At 35.4% G+C, this 25,292-nt stretch overlaps 3 protein-coding genes across 5 annotated transcripts; 2 read left to right on the forward strand and 1 right to left on the reverse strand.

The window, feature by feature from the left end:
* The first annotated feature begins 1,836 nt into the window (after positions 1–1,836).
* On the forward strand, positions 1,837–9,750 carry LOC133185465 (serine protease inhibitor dipetalogastin-like). The gene is made up of 10 exons (XM_061320699.1): positions 1,837–1,909; positions 3,651–3,867; positions 4,390–4,521; positions 5,202–5,351; positions 5,459–5,584; positions 6,244–6,369; positions 8,006–8,131; positions 8,321–8,446; positions 8,755–8,874; positions 9,031–9,750. The coding sequence occupies exons 1-10, from the start codon at positions 1,837–1,839 to the stop codon at positions 9,194–9,196; spliced, it is 1,362 nt and encodes a 453-aa protein (XP_061176683.1). The 3' UTR covers positions 9,197–9,750.
* Positions 9,598–17,464, reverse strand: LOC133185466 (uncharacterized). 3 transcript variants are annotated; one of them, XM_061320702.1, is made up of 9 exons: positions 17,305–17,464; positions 14,998–15,035; positions 13,986–14,121; positions 13,705–13,873; positions 12,658–12,849; positions 12,023–12,264; positions 11,648–11,854; positions 10,335–10,575; positions 9,598–10,080 (listed from the first exon to the last, which is right to left on the reverse strand). In XM_061320702.1, exons 2-9 carry the CDS (start codon positions 15,013–15,015, stop codon positions 9,948–9,950), a joined length of 1,338 nt encoding a protein of 445 aa, XP_061176686.1. In that variant the 5' UTR covers positions 15,016–15,035; positions 17,305–17,464; the 3' UTR covers positions 9,598–9,947. The 3 variants fall into 3 exon arrangements, with proteins under 3 accessions (XP_061176686.1, XP_061176685.1, XP_061176687.1); XM_061320701.1 differs by having other exon boundaries at positions 9,598–10,083; XM_061320703.1 differs by lacking the exon at positions 14,998–15,035 and having other exon boundaries at positions 9,598–10,083; positions 17,305–17,463.
* A 305-nt stretch (positions 17,465–17,769) lies between these two features.
* Positions 17,770–24,810, forward strand: LOC133186062 (uncharacterized). The gene is made up of 3 exons (XM_061321341.1): positions 17,770–17,952; positions 20,958–21,101; positions 24,617–24,810. The coding sequence occupies exons 1-3, from the start codon at positions 17,809–17,811 to the stop codon at positions 24,701–24,703; spliced, it is 375 nt and encodes a 124-aa protein (XP_061177325.1). The 5' UTR covers positions 17,770–17,808; the 3' UTR covers positions 24,704–24,810.
* The last annotated feature ends 482 nt before the right edge of the window (positions 24,811–25,292 follow it).

Here is a 25,292-nt window from a genome sequence, read left to right on the forward strand (position 1 = left end):
TTTGTGACCCATGTCTTAGACTTCATCTCTATGTATCTGTCTGTGACCCTTGTCTTAGACTTCATCCCTATGGCTCTGTCTGAGACCTTTGTCGTAGACTTCACCCCTACGGTTCTGTGACCCTTGCATTAGGCTTCATCCCCACTGCTCTTTCTATGACCTTTGTCTTAGACTTCATCCTTACTGCTCTGTCTATGACCTTTGTCTTAGACTTCACCCCTGTGGCTCTGTCTGTGACTTTGTCTCAGGCTTCATCCCTATGGCTCCGTATGTGACGTATTGGGTGTCCACAAGTGGTTCAGAAAAAGTGTGCCACATCTCGGAATTCAAGGCATTAGCTAAATAGTTTCTGTAAATACTAGCATCAGTGCTAGTATCATATATCTATATTTTACTGTCTCCTGGAGCATATTCTGATCATGAAAACAAAGGTTGTTGATACGCAATGTGTTTAACTTGGGAAAACTAAATTTAAATGAGAAAACATTCTGAATTTTTGCATTTAGTAGGTTTACTTGAAATTAGGACCCACCGTTAAAAAAAAAAGTCCAGAGCTGTTGAATTTTGAGCTGCTTACATTTTTTTAAAGGGTCGTTTGAAGGTAAAATATATTTGGAAGTTTTGGTCAACCAATCCAACATATTGGAAATTGACGGTGTTGGATTAGCATATAAGAATTGTAGTTAAGGACTTAGGGAGTACATTTGACATTTTCCTTGCGAACTTGAAATTCGACCCCTTGCTGCGATTTACGTAAAAATGAAAGTGTAATTTACTAATATTAGGTAAAATAATGTTAAATGTCATTTAAATGTTTGTAGCAGACTTTGTCAAGTATTGGGTAGTCTGCAAAACATATTTTGTGAAGTATACTGGAAACAAAAAGGAAAGGAAAGACAAACGAGTTAAATTCAACTTTGTTCTTTCTATGAGTTAGGAACTTGGATGTTAAAACACGTGGATATTGTGGGAAAAACGTTAAAATACCACTTCAATTCAAACAAAAATTAAGATTTTATGCTAGGGCAATTCGTGCTTCAAGCAGGCCCTAAGGTAAGGGAGCGATTTCATGGGGGAGGGGGACATAAGAAATTCAGAGGGGACACAACCTCACAAAAATTCTTTGACGAGCAAAAAGGTCATCAGGCGTTACAACCAAGGCTGCACAACCGTAAAATAGCTTTATTATCTATTGGACAGTATATACTGGCAAAATTATTGCTCTTCCCGCCGGTTCTTATACGGGTCTGTCAAGTCGATTTAATTGTCCCAAGCCCGTAGAGTAAAGTATACTTGTATTCTGCTTTAGTAAATTTTCATTTACATGCTGGATGCCACCCCCCTTCCCCACTCCCACTTTTTGTTGCTGTAAGGTCGAGCACTTGCAAATAAATTCCTGAATTTGGACAGTATGATTTTTTTTTCGGGGGGGGGGGCAGATTTTGGGGGGAAGTTACACCCCCCCCCCCCCATTTTTGAAACCGTTGCTACGGGCCTGTGTCCAAAGTAGTAGTGAATGAAAACCGTACTATGGAATCGGTCTTTACAGAGTACTGAGACGCTGGTCTCAGTGTAGCCTCACAAAGCAGTACAGTGATGTACAATGATGTGATGATAAATAATTTTCACTACATGCATTAACTATTTTTATACAATATATTGTATCTTGACAAGGTCAAGCCACTTTCACTTCAATCAGAAATACAATAGTTATCTTGTGTCCATTGCCGGAGCCAACCAATAGAAAGAAAAGTCAGTACATAATATGTATTTTTCCTTCCTGCCTGGCGCACCTTGCAGCCAATTGCACAAACAGCCTGCGACCCGTGGAGAAAGATGGCAAAGGGCTCACTGTTTCGTTTGTTGGTTGCTTTAACGATTTGTCTGTCATTTGCAGGATCAGAACTTGGTATGTACTAACTAAAGTTTCATGTTATGATGCTTTAAATACATTTCATATCTTTAAAGCAATATGATTTCGTGAAAAAGAAGACATTATTTAACTTAAAGTTACGGAGTTTTACAGTGTAAAAAAATCTATGCGACTGATACTGCATATGGTTGTGTCACTATATACACTTGAGAGCCACATATAAGAAATTTACAGTGCATGACTGTATACGTGCCACTACACGTATGAGAATTTTACAGTACATGACTACGACACGTATTAGAAATTTACAGTATATGACTGTACGTGTCACTACACGTATAAGAAATTTACTGTATATGGCTATACGTGTCACTACACGTATAAGGAATTTACAGTATATGACTGTACGTGCCACTACACGTATATGAGAAATTTACAGTACATGACTGAACGTGTCACTACACGTATAAGAGACTATACGTGCCACTACACCTCAAAAAATTATACGGCATATGACTGTACGTGTCACTACACGTATGAGAAAGAACAAGGTACAGTTTCAATACAAATCTTGCCCTGTGTTTTTCTTAAAAATAAAAGTGATGTAAAAAATTAAAACTCATGCTTTTTGAATCATTGAAATTCCATGCAGAAAGATCATACAAATCTTTTTTCTCACATGACCTTCCAAATGCTAATTGTGACGTCATAAACTTGTGCATTTTCCCGTATTTTCTAAAAAGTTGCAGAAGACACCAATTTTCAATGGAATTTTCTTTCAGATAATATTGTCCACAGGCATCGCCCACAAAGATTTTGAGATATGTGATTTTTCAAAGAATTTTACACAACATATCTAAAAATTAACGTGGGCGACGGCTGTGGACACTATTTTTCATAAGGAAAATAACCCTTGAAATTGGTAATTTTGAGGCTTTTTCTGTTTAAAATAGAGAAATGCATCAAATTAATGACGTCATATATCCAGAATGGTACTCCATCATGCTATATTCTTTCCTGATTTATTACAGTCATATACTCAACTAATATTTAAGCCAGTTTCAAAACTTTTTGAAAACATTAAATTTTTAGGGCACAATAAAGCTAAAACCATACCTTCTTCTTTACAGGACACTACACGTATGAGAAAACAGGAGACGACTGTACTAAAGTATATTATGCCACTTCTGATTTTTACTGTATTTCACACATGTATGTTAAAAGTTTGTTGATATAACAAAAAAACCCTGTAAAATTTGCAGAAACCGTGATTTACGTATACGTACGCAAACATTGGAGGCCCATTGACGTGTACTAAAATATGCAGTCTTCACGCGATAGTACGATCGTCGCCTTCATATTTTTTTAAAGGCATGCAGGTGGCATTTTGATATAAAATTGCAACTAAATGTAGCAAATCACACGCTCTATAATTTCGCCTTAACAAAAAAGTTTGCGTTTGTCATAATGGGAGATAATGGTTGACTAAACTACATCTGTTTGAATTTTTCAATATAGACTCACAGGCACTTGTTTCATTAACGAGGCACCCCCACTTATTTTTACCACAAGGTACCTAACTCAATTTCAGGCACCCCCGCTTCAAGCTTGTACTTTGTTCATATATCAATCATTAACCTACTTTAAAATCATATCGTTCGCTTCGAGAGACTTTTTTCTTGTTAAATAAATCCTTTCAGACGTCTTCTGGTTGAGCCTCTTTATTGCCCTACAGACCTTTACCAAAAGACCAAATAACGATCTAATTTTCACACAGTTGAAGAATTTCAGCAACCGTCCGTGGAAAACATCGACAGCAACAAAGTATTCCTGGAACACCAGTCTTCCAGCGGCATACATTATAAGAGGGAGGAAATTCTTTCACACTGGCCTCACCAAAGAGTCTGTTCTATAAAGTGTCTTAGAAGCCATTATCATCCAGTCTGTGGGTCAGACGGCGTCACTTACTCGAGTCCTTGTATGGCCAATTGTCTGTGAGTCACTTCTCTCAATTTTCTATTGTTACAGGTCCAATAAGAATAAGACTGCTGTATGGGTTTACTTGTTTATTTGATTGACTGGTTGGTTGATTCAGAGACCTATATATTATATAGTATATAGGTCCCTGGTTGATTGATTGAACCCTAAAATTGAAAATATATTATAAATACATGTAAATCTGCAAATACGTAAATACAAACAAACAAACATATATCACATGAAATATAATGGAATGACATCATGTTCAACACTATACGTTCCTTCATGATAAATACAGTATGTACAGCACTCTGAATAAAGGGCAATAACTCTTAATTTCAACTGAACAAATTCATAGGGCTTTACAGATAAAACATAAAAAATAGAGGTAAAAATTGATTGGTAATTAAACTTGGTAGATCAAAAATATTTGTCAAACATACTTTATAACCAATATTTTCAATAACCAATTCAAAGTAATGATTCTATTCGAAAGTTTCGTATTAAAACTTTTATTTGTTTTATTTGTAATGTAGCGGTGTAGGGGAGGAGTGTAATCGCCCGTGCCCCTGTCACCCTCATTCCATGTGTAACTGTGGAGGAGAGGTAGACCCAGTCTGTGGAACTGATGGCGTCACCTACAGGAATCCTTGCTGGGCCAAGTGTGGGTCAGTAAGAAGCATTATTTCTCCTTTACTTTTCATGCACAAAGAAATCATTAAATAAAAAGAAAAAAAAATTAAAATAAATCAGACATGAATGATGTATACCCAGTGACAATTTTTGTTATCACGTTGGGTATTTATTCCTTAATCTATAAATTTATGTTTCTGCGTGAAAGCTATGATGTCACTGGTCGAGGTAGCATTCTAACCTAAACGTTCCATAACTAGAGTAAAAAAAACAAACATATATTTTTATGTAAAAGTAATGCTGATGCGTGCATTTGAATAAGTGAAAAAATCAGATGATATCGAATAAATACCATAGACTAACAACCCAAAAATTTTATTTCCAAACTCATAAGCTTAACAATAAAACACTTCGAACACATTTTGTTACGATAGCAAACAGGAAAAGTGATTGATATTTTTAGGATTTGGAAATTTTCTTATCCTGACTACTACTACGTGTATGCTCACTTTCCAAAGGAAGTTCTTTTCACAATTGCAATGTTTTTAAAATAAACCAATCAGTTCATTGGACTGATTCTTTTTATCTTATTTTCTCAATTTTAATATGTTAGTCCCTAACTAGATATATATCGAATTTATTCGATCATGATTTCAAGTTGAAGGGAAAATATACGTTATTAGAATTCAAAGATCCTTATAAATGGGTTCTTCAGGTTTGCAAATGTAGAATGCACTGGACTGTGTCCTTGTGAACCAACGACAACTCCTACAACGCCCCCTGGCTGCAAGTGCCCGCCAATCACCAGTCTTGTCTGTGGTTCTGATGACGTCACATATGGAGGAGAGTGCATGGCAAACTGCAGGTGAATGTTTCAGCTATACCAATATCTCTATTTTTTCAGATTCAGATTTTTTATGCTTATTAGATTTTAAACCAGAACTGTATATAATGATTTATTTTGTTTGGTAGCGGTGTATCTGTCCAGTGTGAGGGCGCCTGTCCTTGTCCAGCCCCCTGTGTGTGTCCATTAAATATTGACCCCGTTTGTACTACTACTAACAAGACCATCGTTAACGAATGTACCGCCTCTTGCTTGTAAGCTTCATTTCATATAAAAATATAAACACTGAAACACTTTTTTTTTAATCAAGGGAGTTGACCTTTTGATAATCAGCAATAAAGAAGTTTGTTTAAATTCTGTAATGTTAGTAAATTCTAAACAGAAAATTGGGTTAGATACGGAATCCAAAAAAAGGACACCTGGTTCACTATCGCACATCGACTTTTGGGTTGGTGGCACAATGACCGATGGTGTGATGCTGCTGCGATGACAGTGGTTGACAGTGCGGTAGCGCGATGACGATGATGTCATAGCGTGATGGTGCTATGAAGCATATAGCTTCATCGTCATTGCTCCATCACGTAAAGGTGATTGCGATATCGCCATCGCTATTGCAATCATTACTATCGACCCCAAACCTCGATGTTGCGATAGTGTACTAAGTGGCCCTATCCAAATTCCATGGTGAGATAAGAAGTTCAAGCAAATTTGGTTTAATGTAGGGGGAAAACTTCAGAAAAATCAATGTTGAGGATGAAATTTTATAAAGGAAATATCGTAATTAATTAATTCATTTCATTGCTATATCTTTTACCAATGATCCATTCCTTTCTAGCTTTAATACTGATATTTTTTTTAAATTACACATTGGAGTTGTGAGATTATCATTACATTAAGTCTATTTATTAATTAGGGAAGAGGAAATTGCGTGTAATGGGAGTTGTCCATGCGTGAAGCAATGTCCATGTCCAAGAATATACAATCCTGTATGTGGAACAGATGGCGTTACATACGCCAATCCGTGTCTAGCACAATGTCAGTAAGTATAGTGTGTCAGTGGACATATAGTATCAATACTGTGTTATTGTTAAAACAAAGCATCAGTGATTGGGCATGGTAGACAGAGTGTCAGTGATTTGGCACGGTAGACAGAGTGTCAGTGATGAGACATAATAAGTGAGGAGACAGAAGTGCGAGTAGACATTGTCAGTGAACACTGAGTGTCCAGAGTGTAGACAGAGTGTCAGTGATTGGGCACGGTAAACACTGTCAGTGATTTGGCATGGTAGTCATTGATGAGACAAAATAAGTTAGGAGACAGACTGTCAGTCAGTGGACAATGTAACTAAACACAGTGTTAGTAGATGCTGTCAGTGATTAGGCACGGTAGACAGAGTGTCAGTGATGAGACATAATAAGTGAGGAGACAGACTGTCAGGTAGACAATGTAAGTAAACACAGCGTGATTAGACAATGTCAGTGAACACTGAGTGTCAGTGGACAGTGAGTAGACACATTGTCAGTGATTAAACAAAGTGTGAGCGATTAGGCAGAGTGACAGTGATAATGCAGACAATGCCATTAAGTAGACACTGTAAATGAAAAGATACAATACAATGTCAGTGAGTACATAGTGTCAATGAATAGAAATAGTGTAATTGATAAGACATTGTAAATGGGTAGACAGAGTGTCAGTCATTAGACATTGTCAGTTAATAGACACAATGAAAAGATACAATGCTAATGAGTACATAGTGTTAGTGAGGTGATACAATGTCAGTGAATAACCAATATAAGTTGGTAGACAGACCTTAAGTCATTAGACATTATCAGAAAGGAAACGCTATCAATGAAAAGGCACAATATCAGTGTGTATATAGTGTCAGTAAGAAACTACAGTGCGAGTGATTAGAAACATTGTCAGTAGGTAGACACTAGAAAGAGTGTCAAAGAATAAAAATTCTCAAAAAGTACAAAGTGTTTATATATAGAAACATTGTCATTGGGTTGACACAATGTAAGATAGAAAGTGTAAATGGGTAGACACGATATCTGTGAGTAGACAGTGTCAGTGAATAGACAAATTGTCAGTGAGTAGATAGTTTTAGTGTGTGGACACATTTCTCAGTGGGTAGATTGTCGGTAGGTAGACACAATGTCATTGAGTAAACGTTATATCAGTGAGTTGTCACTGGCAATGGGGAGGAAATGTCATACGAAGACAAAATGTCAATGTGTAGTAACTGTCAGTGGGTAGACACAAAGTCAGTGAGTAGACATTATAAATGAGTAGTCATTAACAATGGGTAGAAAATGTTGTAGGGAAGACAAAATGTTAATGTTTAGTAACTGTCAGTGGGTAGACACAGAGTCAGTGAGTAGACAGTGTTAGTAAGTATAGACATTGTCACTGAGTAGTCACTGATAATGGGGAAGAAAATGTCAGTGAGAAGACACAATGTCAGTGGCAATATTTAGACAATGTTATTGAGTAGTCATTGTAAGTGAATTGATACGATTGCGTTAATGTTTATATGAACCTTTTCAATGGGTTTCATATGGAGGTTTTTTAACATAGCATTTTGGATTTTTTTAAATGCGAGACCAAATTATATGCATTTAATAAGTTCTTTAATTTGAGATGAAGGAGTTACGGCAGTTGAATTGTGTTTTAGGGAGGTACCGGCAGCCTGCCCCGGGGAGTGCCCCTGCCCTGCCCCCTGTAACTGTTCGGATACCCTTGAACCTGTGTGTAGTACCAGAGGACAAAATTACACCAATGCATGCGAAGCAGCCTGCGAGTAAGTTGACAGTATGACATACGTTCTTGTAGAATGTCTCTATCCTCTAACAGTTGTAGACTTCGACCGTTATTTACATGCACTCGGTTTTAAAGTGTTGTTTACATATACATGTATTTTCACTCTCTAAAATTAAAAAAAAAAAAGTAAAATAGAATGAAAAAAATCTTAAACTGTAAAATGTTGTAGTACAGCAACCATTGCCTGTGATGGTACATGTCCGTGCACGGAGCTCTGTGTGTGTACTTTGGAGTTTGCCCCTGTTTGCGGCACCAACAATGTGACTTACCCCAATAAATGTCAAGCCAAATGTCTGTAAGGGTCCAAAATAATCTTTTTAAAAATTCAAATACTTTTATAGTTTTTTAAAGATAAAGTTTGTAATTCTTTTATTTTTATTTAACTCCGATTGTGCAGTTGAGCATTTCCATGTTTTGTATAATCTCCCAGGTTTTCCACGTTTAATTCAATGTATGGGGTATTTAACATTAATGTATTAATTAGTACTGCATTCTGTTATTGTATTTATGATATTTAACCAACGAACATAAAAAAAAAATCAAAATAACGGTGAGCAAGGTCCAAGTTAAGCAAGAATTCAGTCGTGTTTAACGTGTTTATAGGAATGTGAGCGTGTCCTGTCAGAATGAGTGTCCGTGCTGTGACTGTGAGGGGTACCCCGAGTCCCTCATCTGTGGCTCCGACGGTCTCGTCTACCTCAACCCCTGCCAACTGGAGTGTGCGTAAGTGCCACTGCTCTTCTCGTTTGACATTCAGTTTGTGTGACTACTTGTACAACGAGACCATACACAGTATTGTATTATGTTTCCTAACTACGGAATTAATTACGAGAAGAAAATCAGTGTAGTTTTTTTTTATTTGTTTACTTTTTACTGTAGGGGTGTGACGCAGGCGTGTCCTGGCCTCTGTCCCTGCCCTGAAGAAGCAGAACAGGGGAAATCAAGCATTGTCCATTCTAGCAACGACAAAGAAGAGTCCGACAGTGACCAATCATTACTCTCTATGCTTACTTCCCTTTGGCGCAATATTCCAACCGAAAATTGACCAATATAGATCCACCGATTTCTTGCTTGACAATTTCTTTGACAACTTCTATTAATCCTATAGATAAATATTTTGCTTCTTTCATGGAATATTCACCATCCCCATCCATCCACCTAATATTAACACTGTAGTCAATGCAAAACACAGTGTAATAGAGTACATTAATAGCCTTCAAGGACAGCTAGGATCACTTTAATGGTCAAAATTTCATTATTTTATTCATACATTTTGTAGTTGTGAAAAAGTAACTTTGTAACATGCTTACAAGTATTAACTATAAACCTATTCGCTAAAAATACACTAAAAGTGTAATTTTAAAAAATTGACATAAAAGCGAAAGTCAAAATATTTTGTTTAGAGAACTTCAATACACTCAGTAAAACCTATATAAAGAAATAATCTTTCATTCAATTCTTTATTTCATTTCATCATATCTATTTTGGTACAAATGTGTTTCCTTCCACCACCAACCCCCTTTCTACACCAGCTTACAAATAGACAGTGTGTATGTATTATAAACTGACATCAATAAAGCATTAAATGATTATAATAAACTGTTATTAATAATATCATCTAAGACATGACAAATCTCATTATTATGCACCGGCAATCATTTCCTGTACAAAATATATCTCACTCCCTGCCTTAATACTGAATGCTGAAGTAATTATGGAGGATGTTAAAACCGTTGGTGACGAATTCCCCTAGGACGTTATAGAGTTAAATACTGATATGAGGAGCCACTGTTTCCTCAAACATAACAAGGTTTGGAAAAGCTGCTGCTGATGATGGATTTAATGGCGGAATATGTGGAGGCGATGCCAGCCACGGCCCCCAGCAGAATGATTTCGATGTTCATGACTTTTACCCACAGAGGAAGACCACTACTGAAATAAACCGCCGTCGGATAACACTCGGTTAAAACAATAAATTAAATGTGTAACTATATTTTTGGAACATATATGTGAAATTAGAGGTCTGTTCGATCAAACAAACTAAAAAGATTTCAATCAAAATGACAATTTGAGTTTATAAATATTTTTTTTTGTTTCCTCTCAAAAATGAGTTTAAGAATTGTCTCATGAAGTTCGGATCAAAAGGGATATATATTCTAACATTTAATATATAATCTCCTTACTTTTCCTCGTTTGGAAGACTAAGGCTATCATCCTTGTTTCCATTAATGATTTCAACCATGTCCTGCTGACGGACAGTCCTGAGTTTCAGATAAAACAGGGACGGACAGATATAGGCTAACAACGTCACTGTGGATCCGCCCACTAAAGATAAAATGGCGCCAAATGTGGGGATCGTTTCAGCCATGAAAAGTATGAAGGCTACAACCACTGACCTAAAAACGCATCGCTTCCAAGAAAACTCTGAAGAAATAAATTATGCACATTAAATTCTGATAATTAAAACTGAAATCGAAAATTTCCACTATTTTCTTTTAACCTTGGAAAAGTAAATATTCCATTTGATAATTAGTCCCCTACCGGTGAAACCGGAGGGGACTATAGGTTTCCTCTGAGTCTGTCCGTCCGTCTGTCTGTCCGTCTGTCTGTCTGTCTGTCTGTCCCTCTGTCTGTCTGTCAGTCTGTCCCACTTGGTTTTCCGCACTTTTTTCCTAAACGCTTGCAGATATTGAGCTGGTTTTTGGTATGTGAGTGTATCTTGATGAGTTACAGATCAAGTTTGCATTTCGTTCCGCTTCATTGATTTTTGACGGAATTACGGCCTTTTCAATTTTTAAGGGTTTTCCGCAATTTTCTTCTAAACGCTTGTAGATATTGAGCTGATTTTTGGTATGTGGCTTTACCTTGATTAGTTATAGATCAAGTTTGCATTTCGTCCCGCTTTATTTATTTTTGACGGAATTATGGCATTTTCAATTCTTAACGGGAACCAGATTACACTTGCCGGTAGGGGACTAGTATTGCTAATGCAATACTCTCAGAATGCTTGTTTTAATAGACAAATGTTTGAAAGAAAAAATAGCCTTTTCCGTGGTATACTGTAAACATGGTAAATCATGTTTCTTCCCGTGAACATTATTCTCCCGAAATAACGCAATGTTGTGTTGACGGGAAAATAAAGTTCTTATGAATAATTTCAGGAAAATCAATACCTGTTAACTTTTTAAAGGGTACGGAAAATCGTATCTCATTGTTTTTTTGTTTTGTTTAGTTTAGTTTTTGTTTTGTTTTTTTTTTGTTGTTTTTTTTTTTGTTTTGTTTTGTTTTTTTTTTTTTTGTTTTTTTTTTCTTTTGCTTTTATCTACCGAATACAAACGAAAAAATGTGATTTACAGTACTGTGTAATTGGAAAAATAACAATTTGGTTATGTACATGTAAAACAATTCTAGACGTGCTTGTTTTGTTTGCCGTTCGAGTTTTCAAATCTGGCGCTGAAAATAATAATCCTCATATACATGTACTGAAAAGTCGTACCTTTTGGAACCCTTGCGTATGATTCCAGCTCCTGACAGAAGGGGTTGATAACAATCAATAGACCGAGCAGCAAGTGAAGCGTGATCATTACCTCCACGACCTGATTAAGGGCTCCGCTATTCGGCATTAGGAGAATGTTTGGATTGACATTCTTGCCGTAGACAAAGTACGCAATGGTGGATATAGGAAGGTACATCAACATCACAACTAACAGAAAATACAAAAAAAATATTCAGAGAGTGACAATTCTCGCAAAATTTATGATAATTGTCATCGTTGAAAACCTATGACTGATTATTACGCTTGGTTTCTCTCTCCGATAGAGATGGACGAAGCGAAATCAACCTTGGATTTCGGACGATGTATATTACATACTTAAATATCCGAGTGTTACGGCCCATTTAAAGTCACTGGGTCTCTTCATGTCTGTCTGGAATGTTGGAAAGGCAGGGTGGCCTCCAAAAGCAAACACGATTGTCCCAAACGCCATAAAAAATGGCTCGAACTCTGTCTTTGAGTGTGATATCGGGTCATATGTTCCCTCATCTAAAGCAACTTTGACGATAAGTAGAATACACGCAACGGCTGTAGCAAGTGTTGCTCCCACCGCAACTGGCCTAGTAACGAGATATAAAGCACTCCAAGTGATTAATGTACACAGTTTTACGAAAATCGGAGAGCGGTGTTTTAAGTTTTTAAAAGGTTCACCGTCCATCTGTTCATCCCTACAAAATTTGCTTTAACACTAATGAATTTTCAAGAGATATCTAATTTATAATCAAAATGCACACAATTTCAGCATAACTTGCAGGGCAAAATTTGTCAGGAATGGTCTTATAACTTGACAAATCAGTCTTTTATATCCAATGAAAGTTATCTCTCTTATCAGAGGGTCAATGAACCTTAAGGAAATTTCAACACACGTGCATTACTTTGTGGAGAGGGTCTAAGCTTTGAATTGGTACTTTATTCTACAAAAAATCAATGCAGCAATAAACGTAACACCTTACCAAAAATCGACTGGAGTGCCAAACCATGTTAACGGACAGATGCCGGCAGCTAGAATGACCAGCCAGACACAGAAGGACAGATCTGTACCGGTCCAGTCCTCTATCAAATCCTCTATGTTCTCCGCCGCCAGGAGCAAAAACACTGTAGACACCCCAAACAGCGTAAAGTTTATGGAAAAAGAGACCACATATCTATAATCAAAGTACGGGAAATACTCATAAACTATGTAGTAACCTTTTTTTCTTCGCGGGTGTAAAATTTTTGTTCGTTCAAAGTGTCCCGGTGTTAGGAGTAAGATGAGTCTAAGTTAATTATGCATGTGATTTACAATGAAATTATTAACAAACTCTACATGTACAATGTATATGTAAATGAAAATGCGCTAAAGAAAGCACTCGACTAAGTTTATTTTATCGCTGAATGAAAGTAGAGTAATTCTAAGTGAAAAAAAAGAAAGATAACTAAAGGTATGTTTCTTTTTAAAAATAAATATTTGTCCAGGGTAAAGACTAAAGACAGAGGAATCAAACATCATTCAGAAGATTTCTTCGAGATATGTAGCTGAAACACTCAAATAACACTATAGTGACTTGGGTATATTTTTAGTCTGAAAATAACACAGAAAGCACAAACCCTTGCATTCTGGGTGTTTCCACTCAACGGTGTAGAGGGGTTTATGATTTTTCTCTACGACTTTTGTTCCGGATACGAATGAGCAACCTAACAGTTCTTTTTAAGAATTCCAACTGAATGCCAAGCAAGTTGTTCAATCAAAATTTTAGTAGACATTCTCTTCATGAGCATAGAATAAGAATATATTTAGTAATAATTTTGTTGTAGTATTGTTGTATTTTAACAACATCCTTTTTTTATGTATTGATATATAACAGTGGTAAACAGGATAAGCTATATAGTTATTCGCCTTGTTTATACCAACCATCTCCACGAACACAAAAAACTCTCAGTGTTCACACGTTTTATAGACAAGGTCACAGTAAAACTGAATTAAAGGATCATATAGTATACATGTATTTATTTGTTTTAACCTTCCTTTCTTCCCAAAAGTCTTTTCTCCTAGCACTGGGTATGGATTTGGACAATGCTTCTTGTACTCTGGGTATCTTTCTCTCACAATTAGCCACGCCTGCCCCAGAATGCTACCCGTGTAGGATGATAAGAGTGCGCATGCCACAATCAAAACGAGGCCTATCCAACCTAGAGCGTGAAAAGTCCACTGCACTGCTGGCCATAGTTTAGAAATGTCATAAAAAAATATTTTTATCTTTTTATTAGGTAAAAACCATAAAACAAAAAAAATTCTACCCACCTGAGTCGTCAATGGCTTTGGGGAGGGCCAACACTCCAGATCCGGCGATTTCACCCACAATAAAGAAAGCAGCGAACGGAATAGATAGACCTGATGCATGCATTGGAATAGGGCCGTGGCTGCCAGAATCGCTCAACTGTGCTCAGATTTAAAAAAAAAAATGAAAATCTATTTTGGATATGATTTTTATGTGAACAGAATGATGCATCTCAATTACATAAAGAGATGAAGTCATGAATAACGTTAACAATTTACATCTGTTTCATCTTATTTCTGTATTTAACACTGGAAATATTAAAATGAAACGGTAGATGATCGCACTTGATTCGATTTATAATGAATTTACTATGATTTGTTGCTTTTTTCTTAAAACAACAGGTGTTGAACCAGTCCACGAGTTTGTATAATCAATAATTAAGGAAGAGTCATCTGTCCAAGAAAATACCTATTAACAAAATTATATTTTTGTCAATAGAACAAAATTTGATCCCCACGAAAATTAATGAAAATAAAGTTTATACGCCATTGGTGACAACCTAAAATTAGTATATGAATGCTTGTTTATGAAACTTAGTTGATTAATTTAGCTTTTGGTGGGACATTTTTGTTACAAGTACAGTGGCATATCCCTAGTTATAAAGATCTGGCTATCAGTATAAATCAAAGCCTTGTCATATGGTTTTGTTATTTTTCTCCTACAATGATTGTACAAAAGGCCAAGGGTTTGCAGGGAAAAGCGGGAAGGTGTGGAAGCTCTTCGAATTGTATCGGCAGCTTGAGAAAAAGGGAATGCCGAGAATAATTAAGAAGTCCACATAAATCAGATAAGAATGTTGTGAATAGCAGGACTTTGGGGAAGGGGTGAATGTTGAAATGCATTAGGGAAAAAATATCACTTTCTGATAAAATTTACTTACATTAGTCTCGTGGTACGTGTATGTGTATCTTATTAATCAAGAATTACAGTGCATCCGATGTGTAATTTATCTTTAAAAGACGCTGGATTACTTACTTGATTATCGGCCATCATATGTATTTTAACAAGTTTAACTAAAAATAAACATTTAAAGCTTATATTAATCAATTTATTGTGTTCCCTTTTTTATGCATTTAGAATTCCATCAAACGTACGACTTTTCAACACTTTATACAATCATTCCCCACGATAAATTAAAGTCCAGGCTTTCTGACATCATAAATAGCTGCTTTTTAATAAAAATGGAACTCGTAAATTAGCTTACCTTTTCATTGGTCATTTGCAAAATTATTTTGTTAAAAACATTCTGATTGTGCACACAAATACTCTGAAGTTGATATTAAAAAGATGCTTGAGTTTCTGATTGACAATATCTAATGTAGTTTTTTTTTCTTTGAGATCAATTCTTCCAACAGTCTGTCAGATTTCTCATCGGTAATAATTGCGCCCCGTTATTAGCAGACCTATCTTTGTATTCATAGAATTTATTCGAAAACTTTAACATGAAAAGAAGAAGTCTCTTCCTGTGGCCTTCAATTCAACATTTAGATATATGTCGACAACGTTTTATCAATTAACAATTAATATCATTTTCAATATGCAAGAGCATGCTCTACATACGAACAATTTCTAAAACGAGACAAGCCATTGACAAACAAGTTGATGATACAAGAATATTAACAGTTTCGTTTAAAGTCATCATTTCGCAAATTCTATGGTCGGTACAATGACCTTGTCAGCAAATACAATTTATCGTTAGGTCGAATGCTGACTGACGTTTTACACATAAATTCTTAGAACAATATTTACACACTGAATTGTCTATGGATTTTTCCGTTTGCCCGATCATGACAAGGAACACACTGCAGGTGTGACGGGTCGATAGGGGTTGCTTACTCCTCCATGGCACCTGATCCCACCTCTGATGTTTTTAGAGGTCCGTGTTTGCTCTGCTCCTTTGTATTGTTTCAATGTACCTTTGAGCTTGATTACTGTTCGTTATCTTCGTATTTCACCCTAAAATTTATATCACCATGGATGTTTATCGAGTCATGTTCACTCAAAAGGGTTTGAAAAACATCCATCTCTAGTAATATTTAACTAAATCATGATATTCCTAGCGACGCATTTGATTCAGTACCTGAATTTATACCCAGTTTTTACAATAACACCCGTAAACAAATCGAACACGGTGTTTCAGAGAGGATAAGCATGGTATACTAAATTCCCTCGTTAATCTATGATTTTTGAAAAATCTGTCTGAGTTTCCCTTGAGCCCTTTCTATTAATTTAAACTGATTACTTATCCATTTTATTTCCTTCTGGGGGCAAAAGAACTGCTGACCCGCCCCCTCCCCAATATATAAGATATATTGAAAATAATTAATAAAAAAGGTGACGATAAGGTACTGTGATCGATCTAAAAAAAATCTACAAACAATACAAATCTGTGAACAGGGGATAAAAGACCTCCGGGAATTCTTGAAGTAGGATCAGGTGTCTAAGAGGAGTAAACATCTCCTGTTGATCGGTCACATCCACCTTGAGTCCTATGTATTGAACGGGTAAACGGAATATTCCTTAGTCAAATTTAGTATTTAAAAAGGCCTCAAAGGCTTAGCAATTGGTATGAAAAACGTCAGCCAAAATAAGACCCAATGACAGGTTATATTTGCTTGCAAGGTCATTATATAACTACCATAGAATTTACGAAATATACTGACTTTAAAGGTGGTTGTTGAAATCCCTGTAACCATCAACTTATCTGTCGGTATCGTCTGTCTCGGTTTAAAAGTCGATCGTACTCAGAGCATGCTCTTAAGTATCGAATAAGTTGGGAGACGTAAACGCCATAAACTATAAAATACCAACAGATCCTTCAAAATATCTTCTGAGCATGTTGTGTATAAACTCGACGAATAAAAAACGATGTAAAGCTACCCATGCTAAACATCACAATCGCACAAGGCTGATAAATGCGTGAATAATTTCAGGACCTATTAATACTATATTAGTATATATATAGGTCCCTGATAATACACACTCAACATATTCTTGGACTGTTCTCATAAATGTAATTTAATCTGCATAATTTTAAGAACTTCCCAGTATTTATATAAGGAATCTCGGTTATAACTTGATAAATAATAAAATGTAAGTATCCACATGAATTTCTTATAATTGATAGAATGAGAGAGGGAGGAAGAGAGTTCGGTATATATACCCGTTTACCTCAGTTATGATTCTTTTATTATTATAAACCCTTGTACGTAGGATAATATCTATGCAGGTAGCTATAAAACCTAGTTTTAATAAAATTATGTTGATAGAGTATTGACGCACCTGTGCATTTGGTTATCTTCTATATAATCTGTCCACCCCTTGAAAACCGATTTCTGAGCTTGTCCAGCTATAGTTAGTATAGTTTATTCTCCGAGTTTTTGCTATAAGTCCATATGCATGTCTATTTGCAGGATATGAATGCAGTTCTTCTCGAGTATATTTGTCATCAAAGCACTTGAAGTATCTGACAATATTTGATAGGCATGTACATTACAATTTTCAGACTTTAAACTACTGATAGCATCACGTGAATTGTTAAAATTCATTCCAACTTTAAAAAAAAAGTGAATTATTCTTAAGAAAGAATTTGATACCTTTATAAAAAGTTTTCAGAGAAAATAAATAAAAATTAATGAAAAGTGAGCTCGTTTACCTGAAAAATAACTCTTTGCTGAGTAGCTACATATGTGTCATATGACAATGTGTTTCCTCGAAATAGTACATGTGCAAGTTGATTGCCCACTTCCGGTTTCAAATTGACCTGGGCCTGGGGTCAAGTGAAAAATGGGGGACAGAGGATGGGATCCGTTTAAGACTTTCAAAGTTTCAGAAGAAGAACGCGATTTAATTGATAGAAGACGAAAAACGAGGGACAAATTTAGAGCAGAATACAGAAAATTATATTCAGATCCGCGCAAACCTCCAATTGTAAGTTCGAATTTTCTCAATAGAGTTGTCCACAATTTTCATGTTCAGCAGTTGGGACCGATTACTCAAAAATGGAATATAATGTCCCAACGGGGTAAAGATGTATTGTGCAAAAATGAAGAGAATTTATGTAGCGATTAATATTTGAAGTATAATATGCAAAAATCACATAAAAAGCAACAACTCGGTTGTCAACTGATGACCAGTAATCAATCTACCCTGGTATCGGGTCTCTTCACCCTATCTACAGATCTGTGCCAAAAGCAAAGATAATTTTATTTTTTTTCTATATATTTTATTGAAAACCACATATAGTTAAATCACTGACAAATGGTTTGTCCAATTTCATTATTTATTTCAGTACTTAAACCAGAAAATGTGTATAGTTATTTTTTTCTAAGAGATCATTTAGTTTTTAGAAAAAATAAAGATAGTTTATCATTTACATCAGTTCTAAAATTCAAGATCAATGTGGACTATATAATTCATTGTGTGTATATGACTTCAATTTTTATGTTGCACTTGAATTACAATAAATAACATATCGATGCCGATCAGAGAAAAACTATTGTTTTTATTAAATAAAACAATTTCTTGGATTATCAAGAGTTGTCATTCCAGTGATTTACAAAATGTTGTTTTCAATGAAATATATAGAGAAAAAATAAAATTATATTCACTTTTGGCACACTTCTTTACCTGTTCGCATGAGTCCGCCCAAAGTCCATAATTCCTGTTCGCCATATATCCCGTTTGCCCTTTGTAAGTATTATATGCCAACATTGTCGTTGAATTTTAAGTCATTTTTTAATCTTGTTAATTAATAGATCAAGTAAATATATTTCCTGTCCATCAATATTGACTTTATTTCCTATTTTAATGTTTATCAAGGATGTAATTGGTTTAATTGCTGTTAATTTAGGTCTTTAAATTAGAGAACACATTTTTTTATTTTATTTTATCTTTTTTAGATTTGTATTACATGTTTGTTTTGAAAATAATTACGGAAATTGAGACGTTAATCTTGTTAACAGACCATTTTAATTGGGAATGAGCAACCTCTGAGCAATGGGTTTATGTTTTGAAGAATCTTTTATTCTCAACCTATTAATATAACATTACCTATAAATCAACAAGTATCACATCAACAATTTAACAGCTTTTTTATTTCTTCATCTATACTGAATGTTCAAATATAATGAATTATAATTTAAATACAAAAATTCATGAAATTCAATAAAATTCAAGGAAATTGCGAAAATTAACTGACAAACAAATAAAGGGCGAACAAGTTTAAGCGTGAACAGACTCTGGGCAAATGAGAATTAGGGTGAACAGTGTCAAGGGCGAACAAACGTACATTCATCTTCCCCTAATGGCCGTATCATTACCTCTTTTGGATCCATCTTACAAACTGTAGAGTTAGGAAGAACTAGTTTGCCAAAGGTCGTTGCAATCAATCTACATATTTAATTTTAAAAATTATGCAGCATTTTGGCCCAAAAAATTGCTGTGGACTACCTAGAACACAGAAAGTTGAAAAACACTTACAATAGGCCTATATAGTTCTAAATTGCAAAACTCTAATACACATGTACAGACCAATGTTGTATTCCTTCATATAATTAAATTGAATTGTAAATCAACTTTTTTTTTTATTTACTACCTTGCTAGAAAGTAAGAAAGAACTATTACTGAACACTTTCTGTTTGGTATATATAAATACACACACCCAAGTTGATATATCAGTATAAATACAAAACTGATCAGGTGCAACATTTTCTTGGTAACAGAACTTGGCTTCTTCTCTATCCTTTTAATATGCTCAATATGAATTCATGATTTTTTATACCTCCACAAAGTTTTTTTTGGGGGTGGGGTGGGGGTGGGGGGTACTGGAGTCAGCACGTCCATCTGCATGTAGACATGATTTTGACTGGAAATTTTCTTCAAAACTTTTGCATAGATTTGTCTGAAAATTTATAAACTCCTTAATTACCATACAGTAAAACTCGTTTAGTATGAACACGGATATAGTGTAACTGTATATTATATTATACTACAAAAATGCAGACTTAACTGTCCATCCAACAATAGATAGTGTAAATCCATTTGTCCCGTGGGTGTTTTGATCTGAAGGATCCAAAGTCTTTGAAAGAGCAATTTGATCAGAGCCAATTCCATCTATCCAGTTAAAGATTAATAAATGAGTTCAATGTAAGGAGGATGTCTAAATCATTTCAGAAATTCTGTTAGAGTATTTCATCAAACAGATGTTATCCATATCTCCTGGTAATTGGGCAGATTTAAAGATATGGTCTCTTTTAAAATTGCAATTGAAAGCATCTGTCAAATAAAATACATAGCTCCTGATGGCCAGACTTTTATTAAAAATTATCTAAATAAACAAATTGCAGTTTCATAGTTCACTAAGATATGGCATAATGGCATATGATTGCAATATGTTTTACTATCTTAATATTTTACCTTAAAAAAAAAACAATCCAATGATGATCAGTATTTTCATCTTTTACTATGCTGTGGCATAGTTCATCATTCATAAAAAATATAGTTACTACAGTGAAACTTTTTTAATCAGGACACCACTGGTTCCAAAGAAATTGGCGGATTATGCAACATTTTGGATTGGACAACATTTTTATAAATTTGAATTTATTGAAAGGGACTTAAAGTTTACGTAGTATTAGGCAAGATTTTGGAATACACAACATCTGGATTAGACAAGTTTCACTGTATGAGCAAATAAATTTTGACTGTTAATATTAACATTGTGAACACACTTTCTAGATCCATGAAATATTCTAAGTGATTTGGTTCTCTTACTGAAAAACCCAGCAGGGGTATTTGTCTATTCTGAACAATTCTAGTTTTGTTTTGTTGCTGGGATTTTTTTTGGGAAGTGGGATCCAGGGCATTTCATTGATGCAGATAAACTACTGAATATGCAGTTCTTCAGTGACAATAAGTTTTTGTTTTTATTGTAGCTGGATCATAACTTTATGAGATGGTATGCTTACAGAAACAACCAGAGTGCTCTGCATCAATTGACAAAACGTTCCGTCATTGGAGGATTTAAATATTCTGTTCTCCCTATTGCAATTGCATATAACATCTTAAGTTATGCTGTAGTAAGTATTTTTAGAGTACTTATATGAATAAAAAAGACTTTGTTTTTTTTTCTGTTAATTGACAAATGATATAGAATAAATAAAAGTTGCATACCATATTTAAGAGATTGAGAGGGAATTATTAGGTGAAAAATTAAAATTTTTTGATATACAGTTTTTAGCTCACCTCAACGAAGTTGGGGGAGCTTATGTAATACCCTCGGCGTCGGCGTCCCAGGTTAAGGTTTTTGGAGCAGTTTTCTTTTCAAGTACTTCTATGGTGGTTATTGGCCTATATTAGTCAGAGATGCATGGAGGATGCTTCTAGTGTGTTTCATTGTACCAGTCAAGGTTTCAGATGCTGCAATTTCAGCTAAAGAATGACCAGGTTAATGTTTTTGGAGCAGGTTAAAGTTTTTGGAGCAGGTTAAAGTTTTTGGAGCAGGTCTCATTTCCAAGTAACTATAAGCCCTATATTGACCAAACTTGCATGGATGATACATCTAAGGATGCACACTACTGAACTTGCTTCGGATGCTGGATCTGACCTACATTTTCAGGATGAGTGACTAGGTTAAAGTTTTTGGAGTAGATCTCATTTCCAAGTAACTGTAAGCCCTATATTGACAAAACTTGCATGGATGATACATCTAAGGATGCACACTACTGGACTTGCTTCGGATGCTGGATCTGACCTACATTTTCCGGATGAGTGACCAGGTTAAGGTTTTTGGAGCAGATCTCATGTCCAAGTAACTATAAACCCTATATTGACCAAACTTGCATGGATGATACATCTAAGAATTCACACTACTGGACTTGCTTCGGATGCTGGATCTGACCTACATTTTCCAGATGAGTAACCAGCTTAAAGTTTTTGGAGCAGATCTCATGTCCAAGTAACTATAAACCCTATATTGACCAAACTTGCATGGATGATACATCTAAGAATTCACACTACTGGACTTGCTTCGGATGCTGGATCTGACCTACATTTTCCAGATGAGTAACCAGGTTAAAGTTTTTGGAGCAGATCTCATTTCCAAGTAGCTATAAGGCCTATCTGAACCAAACTTGCATGGATGATGCATCAAGGGACGAACAATCTCAAAACTTGCTTCGGATGCTGGATTTGACTTACATTTTCTGGATGAGTGACTAGTTTTAAGTTTTCAGTTAAGTCTATTCCCAAGTAACTGCAAGCCCTATCAGACCAAAATTGCATAAATGTTGCATCTAGGGATGCACACTCCTAGATTATTAGTTTAGTGTGGGACTTTGCCTTACTTAAAGACAACATTCGTTGAGGTGAGCTCTGTAATCTCTGATTACCTATGTTTAAGATTATCAGTATTCAGTGCAGCATTTGTTGAATTTTATGTCAAAAATTGATGTACAATTCATGTAAAGACAGCAGATGCAAAAAAAATCCATCTTTAAAAAAAGACTCTCCCTTTTAGCTGGGGTTTCCTGACTCTCTGCTGTATTATGCTGTATTCTGAAATTATACTCTGTCTTTCTGCTGGGATCTTTAACTCTCTGCTGTATTATGCTGTATTCTGACATGATACCCTGTCTTTTACCCTGACTCTCTGCTGTATTATGCTGTATTCTGACATGATACTCCGCCTTTCATCCTGACTCTTTGTTGTATTATGCTGTATTCTGACATGATACTCTGCCTTTTACCCTGACTCTCTGCTGTATTATGCTGTATTCTGACATGATACCCTGTCTTTTACCCTGACTCTCTGCTGTATTATGCTGTATTCTGACATGATACTCTGCCTTTCATCCTGACTCTTTGTTGTATTATGCTGTATTCTGACATGATACTCTGCCTTTTACCCTGACTCTCTGCTGCATTATGCTGTGTTCTGACATGATACTCTGCCTTTGATCCTGACTCTCTGCTGTATTATGCTCTATTATGACATGATACTCTGCCTTTTACCCTGACTCTTTGTTGTATTATGCTGTATTCTGACATGATACTCTGTCTTTTACCTTGACTCTCTGCTGTATTATGCTGTATTCTGACATTATATTCTGCCTTTTACCCTGACTCTCTGCGGTATTATGCTGTATTCTGACATGATAATCTGCCTTTTTACCCTGACTCTTTGTTGTATTATGCTGTATTCTGACATGATACTCTGTCTTTTACCTTGACTCTCTGCTGTATTATGCTGTATTCTGACATGATACTCTGCCTTTTACCCTGACTCTCTCCTGTATTATGCTGTATTCTGACATTATACTCTGCCTTTTACCCTGACTCTCTCCTGTATTATGCTGTATTCTGACATGATACTCTGTCTTTTACTCTGACTCTCTGCTGTATTATGCTGTATTCTGACATGATACTCTGTCTTTTACCTTGACTCTCTGCTGTATTATGCTGTATTCTGACATGATACTCTGTCTTTTACTCTGACTCTCTGTTGTATTATGCTGTATTCTGACATGATACTCTGTCTTTTACCTTGACTCTCTGCTGTATTATGCTGTATTCTGACATGATACTGTCTTTTACTTTGACTCTCTGCTGTATTATGCTGTATTCTGACATGATACTCTGTCTTTTACTCTGACTCTTTGTTGTATTATGCTGTATTCTGACATGATACTCTGTCTTTTACCTTGACTCTCTGCTGTATTATGCTGTATTCTGACATGATACTCTGTCTTTTACCTTGACTCTCTGCTGTATTATGCTGTATTCTGACATGATACTCTGTCTTTTACTCTGACTCTCTGTTGTATTATGCTGTATTCTAACATTATACTCTCTGCTGTATTATGCTGTATTCTGGCATGATACTCTGTCTTTTACCTTGACTCTCTGCTGTATTATGCTGTATTCTGACATGATACTCTGTCTTTTACTCTGACTCTCTGCTGTATTATGCTGTATTCTGACATGATACTCTGTCTTTTACTCTGACTCTCTGCTGTTATGCTGTGTTCTGACATGATTTTGAATTACTTTGTAGGTCATTTTTCTGTCAATTTGATTGTTATATTTTAATGGGGAGGAGACTTGTATATTTATCAATGTCTGTACATCTATCAGAATAGCGCTCTTAACCCTGAATAATTGTTTGATGACACTATGAGGGGGATGATCTTCAACTTTTTGGTTATTATTTTAAATTCAAGAAATTGCCAGAGATCAGCCATACTGCAAAATAAGGGGGAAACAAACAGCATATAAAATTTTCATACTAAATCTGTTGCAAAAGACTACCAGTATTTTTGACAAAAGTGACCCCATACTACTGCCCAGTATTACCTCCAAAATTGAAAAACCATATGAGGGATGTAACTCTAGGATTGATCATGATAGAAAATTTTACATTCCAAAATAAGATTTTGTTAGATTAATTTTTTGGGGTGCTATTGGAAGAGTTTCTAAGATATGCTTTATAAATTAAATTCCATATGATTAAAATTTAAACATAAATGACTTGAACTTGTTCTTCCTCTGAATTTATCTAGACTGGTGTACATTTACCTATGGTTTTCTGTTGTAGGACAGGAAAGAAGAAGACATTATGTCAGGAAAGTTAACATGGAGACAGAGAGTCCGGGGAGAGGGCTGTCTGGGATCCGGCTTCTAATGACTGTCAATACACTGATAAACTGTGTTATTGTTAAAAGTTTTGTGTTTATAATATAAGTGAATGAAAAATAAACCGTGATTAACTGACAGTGCTGTAGACCAAGATTCATCTGTCTCTTCTTTCATTTACTCATATGATAAGACAAACAAAAAAAAGTCAATCTTCCTGATTAATACCTATAAAATATTTTGGAGAAACATATACCTATAAAATATTTTGGAGAAACATATAAACTTTACTAGGGAAGCTGAACATACATCAGACCTATTCCTGTGTTAATACTGTGCAAAGCTAGTTACTAGTAGTAGTATAATATCTTTTTTAAAGATAATGTCATTAATGTGTATTTCAAGGTATCCCACTCAGCTAAATGACTTGAACTTGAACAGGAAATCTGACCACAGTTTGTTGTTTTTACAAGGTCTTTGCATTTCTTTCACCAAAGAACATGGGTAAATGCATGTGATAAAGCATGTAGTTTGTCAAAGGGAACACAGTTACCTTTAGTCACTCTAGTCAATGTCACCACATACCAATAAACAACAATTATACAGTGGAAAAATATATCCCAAATCTGTATTGACCA

The sequence above is a fragment of the Saccostrea echinata genome, unplaced genomic scaffold, assembly GCF_033153115.1.
Source record: "Saccostrea echinata isolate AGI-Se365-2 ecotype Australia unplaced genomic scaffold, CSIRO_AGI_Sech_v1 ptg000012l, whole genome shotgun sequence".
NCBI lineage: Eukaryota > Metazoa > Mollusca > Bivalvia > Ostreida > Ostreidae > Saccostrea > Saccostrea echinata.